Source organism: Microcaecilia unicolor, chromosome 2 (assembly GCF_901765095.1).
Source record: "Microcaecilia unicolor chromosome 2, aMicUni1.1, whole genome shotgun sequence".
Lineage (NCBI taxonomy): Eukaryota > Metazoa > Chordata > Amphibia > Gymnophiona > Siphonopidae > Microcaecilia > Microcaecilia unicolor.
Window position 1 is genome coordinate 440,283,479 of NC_044032.1, and position 8,814 is coordinate 440,292,292.

The window sequence follows — 8,814 nt, forward strand, 5'->3', positions numbered from 1 at the left end:
AGGGCCCCTAAATAAACTATGGAAAAATGAGTTATTTCTTTTACTGGTTTTTCTGCCATTCCTGGGACAAAATACATTAAAACATGAAAACAAAGGTCCCTGTAAAATACCTCGTTAGTTAAAGGGCCTGTCTAGTTGGTGTACTAGATTTGCTGGAAAGGAAAAAAAGTCTGCTGGGATTAGAGTGCAGAAAATTTGTGTGATGTGTATCCACCCTCCCTTATTCATTAGTACAAGACTTGCTAACCTTAAGGGGTGCCTGTGATGTGTTCTGTGGAAAAGATAAACAAGGATCCGTTTGTCTAAGATGGTCTTATGTGCTAACATTTAGCTTGGTATAAAAAATGTCTGATGCATGTCATGTTGATATGTGCTTCCTTTTTGTCACTTGCATCAGGTTCTGTAGCTGATGAACCTGAGATTATATTGAAGCTTAAAGAGAAGGAAGAGCTGGTCCAGGATGTTGAGAGCTCAGAGGAATTGGAAATTATTGAAGTTGTCCTTAAAGGTAAGGAATAATGACTGAAGAGGTTAGCAAAAGCAGGAATGCAGGAGCTATTCATTTGCCCCCCCCCCCCCCTTTTTTTTTTAATGCAAATCATGCAGCCTTCTCTCCAGATATCAAGATTATCTTTTTCATTCCTGGCTGTTAGTGAAATATTTTGAAAATATCTAAACCATCTGCTCAGGAAGAGAGCAGTCCTATAAGCAGTGCTGTCCTCCTGCCATTTGGTAGCACTGTAGGAAGCAAAAGACCATTGTGGCTAAAATTTGGGCATATTGTAGAACAGTCTTCAAACTTTTAGGCACTTACCTCTGTCAGGCATCTGAAGTGTTTCCTTTGCTGTGTGTCCCACCTGTGAGGACACAGGAAGTTGTGTTAGAGGAGGCGGGACAAAGCAGAGGGAACATGTCCGAGGCCAGCCGGGGGCAGGTTGTTTTCTTTTTTTTATGTTGCCAGGGGAGGACACTTATGGCCCGGCCCCCCCTCTTGGCGGCCCTGGTGGTGGGGTGATCGATGCTGGGGGCACAGTCTTTCCTGCTGCTCCCTACCTGATTCACTTCCCTTCCCCCCCCCCCCCCCCCCAATCATCCCCATGTTTGCATATCAAGCATCTTCAGGCTGGTCCCCTGCCTCCCTATTACTGTGTTGCCCTGCTCTTATTTTCCATTGTGGTTTTTTTTCTCCAAAGGGAAAGGAGATGGGATTTACATCTTTTGTACAGGTACTTATTTTGTGCCTGACACAATGGAGAAATAACTGTACATATAGCTTCACATGTTGTCTTACTAGACTAGGTGCAGCATGCATGTCTGTGTGCCTATGTGCCTTTTTATAAAAGAGTGACAATCTGAGACGAGCATAACGTTGCAAGACTTGGCAATTCTGCTCTAGGGAACACCTACATATTTGGTACATAAAAGTACATGCTGTGTGGCAGTAGCACAGACCTTTGTGTTTATACCCCTCGGCAATTTTATTAATGCCTGTTTTTGTATGCAAAACATTGTTTTATGCATAAAAAAGGCTTATAAAGTTTTCCCCCTAAGCAGTAATTTTATGAGGTCTAGAGGGGGAAACACGAAGAAATATTTTTTTCTTTAATAAAGTGGTAGATACTGTTTTAGCTTTTAAAGGGAGGTTGTTTTATGTATCAGATTTCAAGAAACAGAGAGGTAAATGTAGAGGCTATGAGCCTGAGCTCAGGTAAGCTTTGTGGTATTGCATCAGGAATGGGCATGTTAAGTACAACTTGTAGTTCTTTTCCGTATTCCCACATTACCATTTAAATTAATGTAAACACTTCATTAAACCCAACAGGTGATGAAGTTGTTCGAAGAAAGTGGCCGCAGCACAGTAGACATCGCAACAGACAAAACGTACATGCATCACTGCCGGGAAGTCTCAAAGAAAAAGTTTCCTGCTGGTCACGAAAGTCACGAAAAGGAGAAATGTGTAAAAAAAAGAAGGAATCACAGAGGCAACAGAAAAATCTTACAGACAGCAGAGGAGGAGATAAGCCTTCTCAGTGGCAAAAAGGTGACTACAATATGTACTCCAGTGACAAAGAGCTAAACCAAGAACTAGAGATGCATTATATGTGCACTATTTGTGAAAAACATTTCACTGACCCATCAAATCTCTTAAAACACCAGAAAGCGCATTTAAAAGGGAGACCCTATAAATGTATGTATTGTGAAAAAGCCTTCACCCAGAACTCCAATCTTATAAAACATCAGCGCATCCATACCGGGGAGAAGCCTTTCACGTGTACACATTGTGAGAAAAGCTTTAATAACAAACCCAGCCTCATTAGACATCAGAGAATCCATACAGGAGAGAGACCCTATAAATGTCCTGAATGTGAAAAGTGCTTCATTCAAAGTTCAGATCTCAGTAAACATCAGAGAATTCACACAGGTGAGCGGCCATACAAATGTAATGAGTGTGATAAAACGTTCAGACAGGGCTCAATTCTGATTCAGCATCAGAGAATACATACAGAAGAACGACCCTACCAGTGCAGTGTATGCCAGAAACGCTTTAATAACAAACCAAGCCTAAACAGGCACCTGAGGACACATACAGGAGAGAAACCATACCACTGTACAGACTGCGAGAAAAGCTTTAACCAAAAATCAAACCTTCTCAAACATCAGAGGATTCATGCAGGAGAAAACTCAACTGTACTTGTTGAGTGGGAGCAAGGTTTTACTGAGAACTCTGGCTTCAGCAGCTATCATCGAAGATTCATTGTGAGAGAAAGACCGTTTAAATGTATTGAATGTGGAAAAACCTTCTGCGACAGCTCTAGCCTTAGTAAACATCAGAGAATCCACACAGGGGAGAGACCTTATAAATGTTCTGAATGTGATAAAAGCTTTATTCAGAGCTCAGATCTAAGTAAACATATGCGGACACACACTGGTGAGAGACCATATGCCTGTACTGAATGTGATAAAAGCTTCAGTCAGGCTTCAGTCCTGATTCAGCATCAAATAATCCACACTCAAGAGCGACCATACAGGTGCCTTGAATGTGAAAAGAGCTTCAATCAGAAATCAAATTTAATTAAGCATCAGCGGATTCACACAGGGGAGAGGCCCTATAAATGTACTGAATGTGGGAAAACATTCAGTTATCAATCGGTTCTTATTAGACACCATAGTACTCACACTGGAGAGAAGCCGTATAAATGTTCTGAGTGTGAAAAAAGCTTCAGTCAGAACTCGCACCTTGTTAGTCATAAGCGAATGCACACTGGGGAAAGACCATTTGCATGTGGTGAGTGTGGGAAGAGCTTCAATAACAAGCCAATTCTTGTGAGACACCTTCGAAGTCACATGGATGAGAGACCCTTTAAGTGTACAGAATGTGAAAAGAGCTTCATTCAGAGCTCAGATCTTTGTATTCACTTGAGGTCACATACAGGAGAAAGACCTTACAAATGTACTAAATGTGATAAATGTTTTAGCTATCAGTCAGGTCTCATTAAACATCAGAAACTTCACATCCAACTTGGAGACACTATTAGAAATGAGTCCTTTATATGTAATGAATGTGGGATGAGCTTTAATCACCATTCTGTTCTTATTGAACACCGTAGTACCCACCTATCAGCCTCATATGCCGTGCCTCAAGCATGAGGTTTAGTTATGTTGCAATTGTATACACTAAATGTAATCCCATGTTTTCCGAGTACAAGCAGGTTGAATATTCTCAATGATGGGTCGTCGGCCGTGACCGCCCAGGAGACCAGCAACTAATTTAAAGCAAAAAGAATCTTCCTGAACGCCCTGTGCATGCGCGAGTAGCTTCCCGCCCATGATGCGAGCATGGCCTTACTAGTTCTTTTTGATCTGCATTAGGGAGAGTTGTGTTTTTCCCTCACGCTCCTTTTTTCGGCTCAGGAGATCTGGTATTTCAGCGTTTACCGCTTCTTTTTGCCTCTTTTATTTTACTTTTTACTGAGTTTAACTAAAAAAAAAATTTTTTTAAACTTTTTTTTTTTTTTTCTTAGTTTTTCTTCCAACATTTGAAGTTACCTTATTTTTCGTCGCTGCCGCCTTTAGGCCGCTCGAGCGGGCTATTTTTTCCTTTTTTGTGCCTTTTATTTGGCACCGAGCCGTTTAATTTCGCAGCCGCCGTTTTTCCCTCCATGTCATCGAGGACACCCAGCGGCTTCAAGCGTTGTACTCGGTGCAACGGATCATCTCGGGACCCGACCCCCACGCGTGGTGTCTTCAGTGCCTGGAGCCCGACTATCTACCAGCTGCCTGTAAGCTGTATAATTTGATGAAAAAACGGACCCAAGTGGCTCGGGAAGCTCAACGTGAGAAACTTTTTTCTGATCAGTCCGGTCCTTCGACATCGGTATCGAGGTTGGCGGCTTTGGCGTCGACATCGAGGGAAGCATCGACATCGGGAGTGCAGGTGATGGCTGCCGAAAGACCACACCGCGCTGGGAGCAGCGAGGCATCGAGCGGGTCTCCACCTGTCTTGAGGCCTACTGCTATGCAGGCCCCCTGGGACCGAGCTTTGTCGGTCCCGGCCCTGAGGAGGCGTGAGGATTCCACGTCCTCCTCTTCGGTACCGAGGAGTCTCAATGACTGGCATCGAGCGAAGGCTAAGAAACACCGTCATCGTTCTCCTTCCATCCACGCTACTGAGAGCTCCGGGGAGCTGAGGGAGTCGGCACCCAAGAAACGTTGGTGCCAGGAGGACCGCTCACTCTCCATACAAGAAGTGCTGATGTGTCAGTCATCTGGCAGCCTGGTACCGGCTCTCGAGCCCCCTCAGATTCTGCAGCCAACTCCTGCACAGGCCCCCCCCCCCCCCCCAGTCTTTTCCGATGGAAGCTCTCGATGAGCGTATCAGGGCCCTTCTTCCGGAGCTTCTGGAAGGGTTGCTGCGCCAGTCTGCCTCGGTGTTGGGGGTGCTTGTGCCTTCTATACCGACTGCGGAGGCAGCATCTGACCCATCGTCTGTGGTGAGGTCATCGTCCTCGGTACTGCTTGCGGTATCGGCGTCAACTGCCACCCAGGTCGATTCCCCCCTCGACGTCAGTGGAGGAAGCTTCCAGGCAGGAAGAGTCCAGGCAGGGGTCGACTTCTTGACACCCCCCATGAGGTCGTCGATCCTCGATTTCAAGACAGCCTCGGGTTCAGGCTGCTCTCAGGGAGCTTTTGTCTGATACTGATGTTGAGCTCTCATGGGAAGAGGAGGAAGACCCCAGATACTTTTCGGAGGATGAGTCATGGGGTCCCCTCTGATCCTACTCCGTCAAGTGAAAGTAGAATGTCTCCACCTGAGAATCTGTCTTTCTCATCTTTTGCACGGGAAATGTCTAAGGACATTTCATTCCCTATGGAGGTTGTGGATGAGCCCAGGGCTGAGATGCTCGAGGTCTTGGATTATCGTTCTCCGCCTGCTGAGGTTGCAACAGCCCCCCTGCATAATACACTCAGGGAAGTGCTTATGCGGAATTGGTCGTGCCCTCTTTCTAATCCTATGGTTCCCAAGAAATCTGAGTCCCAGCTTCCTCACGATTCCATGGTGGTGGACTCTGCTCTCAGAAGAGCCAAGAGTACTAGAGACTATGCCTCGGTGCCCCCAGGCAGAGAGTCTAGGACCTTGGATTCTTTTGGGAGGAGAATGTATCAGGCCGCTATGCTCGCTGCCAAGATCCAAACTTACCAGCTCTTCACGTGCATTCACTTGCGGAACTCGGTGAGGCAACTGTCTAGTTTGGTTGAAGCACTTCCTCAGGAGCTCGCTGAACCTTTTCACCAGGTGGTCAGGTGGCAGAAGGCGTGTCGCAAATTCCTGGCCACAGGGACTTACGACACTTTTGATGTAGCATCCCGAGTAGCTGCTCAAGGTATAGTGATGCACAGACTCTCATGGCTGCGTTCTCTGACCTGGATCTTAAGACCCAGCAGCGAATAGCGGATGTTCCTTGCCGGGGGAATAATCTTTTTGGAGAGAAGGTAGAAGACATGGTCGATCAAATCAAAAAGCACCATGATGCTATGGATTCTCTCTCCCGCCGGGTGTCTTCTGCTACTACATCCTCATTCAGGAGGTTTTTTTGGCGGGAGGAGGAGTGCTCCGTTTTCCTATAATAGGCGTAGGTACACTCCTGCTTCTCGGCAGCAGGTTCAGGCTCAGTCCCAGCATGCGCGTTCCCGTCAACGCTGTTCGCCTAAGGCCCCTAGGGCTCCCCAGCAAAAGCAAGGGACGGGCTTTTGACTGGCTCCAGTGCAGCATAGCCTCAGAGCACTTGTCCGTGCCGGACGACTTACCCGTCGGGGGGAGGGTGATATTTTGTTTCACCAAAGGTGGCCTCTTATAATGTCTGACAGGTGGGTTCTTCAGATAGTCCGGTTAGGATACACTCTCAGTCTGGTATCCAGGCCTCCAAATTGCCCACTGGGAGCTCAGTCCTTCAGCTCCCAGCACAAACAGGTACTTGCAGAGGAACTCTCCGCCCTTCTGAAGGCCAATGCGGTCGAACCCGTTCCACCAGGGGAAGAAGGACTGGGTTCTATTCCAGGTACTTCCTTGTGCAAAAGAAAACAAGGGGGATGCGTCCCATCCTAGACCTAAGGGCCCTGAACAAATTTCTAGTCCGAGAAAAGTTCAGGATGGTTTCCCTGGGCACCCTTCTTCCCATGATTCAGGAAAATGATTGGCTATGCTCTCTGGACTTAAAGGATGCCTATACACACATCTCGATGCAAACAGGAAGTATCTTCGGTTTCACTTGGGATCTACACTTTCAGTACTGTGTACTTCCCTTTGGCCTCGCATCTGCGCCCAGGGTCTTCACAAAGTGCCTGGCAGTTGTTGCAGCATCGCTACGCAGACTGGGAGTGCATGTGTTCCCTTATCTCGACGATTGGCTGGTGAAGAGCACCTCGGAGGCAGGAACTCTACAGGCCATGAGGATGACTGTTCAACTGCTGGAGCTTCTGGGGTTTGTAATCAATTATCCCAAGTCTCACCTTGTTCCGGTTCAGAAATTGGATTTCATTGGAGCTCTGTTGGACACACGGACGTCTCAAGCTTATCTTCCCCAGGCAAGGGCAGACAATCTCTTGGCCCTAGTGTCCTTGGCTCGAGTGTCTCAACAGATCACAGCTTGACAGATGTTGAGACTCTTAGGACACATGGGGGCTCATTTTCAAAGCACTTAGACTTACAAAGTTCCATAGGTTACAATGCAACTTTGTAAGTCTAAGTGTTTTGAAAATATGCCTCATGGCGTCCACAGTTCATGTAACTCCCATGGCACACCTACATATGAGATCAGCTCAATGGACTCTAGCTTCCCAGTGGTGCCAGTCCAAAGGGGATCTAGAGGATGTGATCAGTCTCTCTACCGAGTTTTGCAGATCCCTTCAGTAGTGGACCATTAGATCCAATCTGACCTTGGGACATCCATTCCAAATTCCTCAGCCCCAGAAAGTGCTGACAATGGATGCATCCCTCCTGGGGTGGGGAGCCCATGTAGATGGACTTGACACTCAAGGAGTTTGGTCCTTTCAGGAAAAGGATCTTCAGATCAACCTCCTGGAATTACAAGCAATCTGGAACGCTCTCAAGGCTTTCAGAGATCAGCTGTCCAATCAAATCATCCTAATTCAGACAGACAATCAGGTTGCTATGTATTACACCAACAAGCAGGAGGCACTGGATCTCACCCTCTGTGTCAGGAAGCCGTCAGGATGTGGCTTTGGGCGGACCATCACGGCATGTTTCTCCAAGCCACATATCTTGCAGGTGTAAACAGTCTGGCTGACAGGTTGAGCAGAATAATACAGCCTCACGAGTGGTCGCTAAGCATGGCTGTTGCCCACAAGCTCTTTCGAGAGTAGCGCACCCCCTCGGTGGATCTTTTTGCCACTCAGATCAATCACAAAGTCCCTCAATTCTGTTCCAGACTTCAGGCCCACGACAGACTAATGTCAATGCCTTTCTCCTTCATTGGGGGACAAGCCTTCTGTATGCTTATCCTCCCATTCCTCTAGTAGGGAAGACTTTGCTGAAACTCAAGCAAGATCGTGGAACCATGATTCTGATTGTGCCTTTTTGGCCCCATCAGATCTAGTTCCCTCTTCTGGAGTTGTCCTCCAAAGAACCGTGGAGATTGGAGTGTTTTCCGACCCTCAATACCCAGAACGAGGGGTCGCTTCTACATCCCAACCTCCAGTCTCTGGCTCTCACGGCCTGGATGTTGAGAGCTTAGAAGTTGCCTCTTTAGGTCTTTCGGAGGGTGTTTCCCGAGTCTTGCTTGCTTCCAGGAAAAATTCCACAAAAAAGTGTTACTCTTTGAAATGGAGGAGGTTTGCCATCTGGTGCGACAGCAAGACCTTAGATCCTTTTTCTTGTCCTACACTGGCCCTGCTTGAATACCTTCTACACTTATCAGAGTCTGGTCTCAAGACCAACTCTGTAAGGGTTCATCTTAGTGCAGTTAGTGCTTATCATCAATGTGTAGAAGGTCAACCTATCTCTGGACAGCCTTTAGTGATTCGTTTCATGAGAGGTTTGCTTTTGGTCAAAGCCCCCAGTCAAACCTCCACCAGTGTCATGGGATCTCAACGTCGTTCTCACCCAGCTGATGAAAGCTCCTTTTGAGCCACTGAATTCCTGCCATCTGAAGTACTTGACCTGGAAGGTCAATTTCTTGGTGGCTGTTACTTCAGCTCGTAGAGTCAGTGAGCTCCAAGCCCTGGTAGTGCCACACACCTTATATCAAGTTTCATCATAACAGAGTAGTCCTCCGCACTCATCCTAAGTTCTTGCCG

General features: G+C 47.0%; 1 protein-coding gene across 3 annotated transcripts in view; it reads left to right on the forward strand.

Moving 5' to 3' along the window:
- Nucleotides 1-3,939, forward strand: part of LOC115462539 (zinc finger protein 883-like) — a 28,908-nt gene extending 24,969 nt beyond the window's left edge. For all 3 annotated transcript variants that reach the window (XM_030192531.1, XM_030192534.1, XM_030192532.1), the window contains 2 exons: nucleotides 398-508; nucleotides 1,823-3,939. In XM_030192531.1, coding sequence (XP_030048391.1) covers nucleotides 398-508; nucleotides 1,823-3,648 — 1,937 coding nt within the window. In that variant the 3' untranslated portion in view covers nucleotides 3,649-3,939. The remainder of the gene's footprint in view (nucleotides 1-397; nucleotides 509-1,822) is intronic.
- The last annotated feature ends 4,875 nt before the right edge of the window (nucleotides 3,940-8,814 follow it).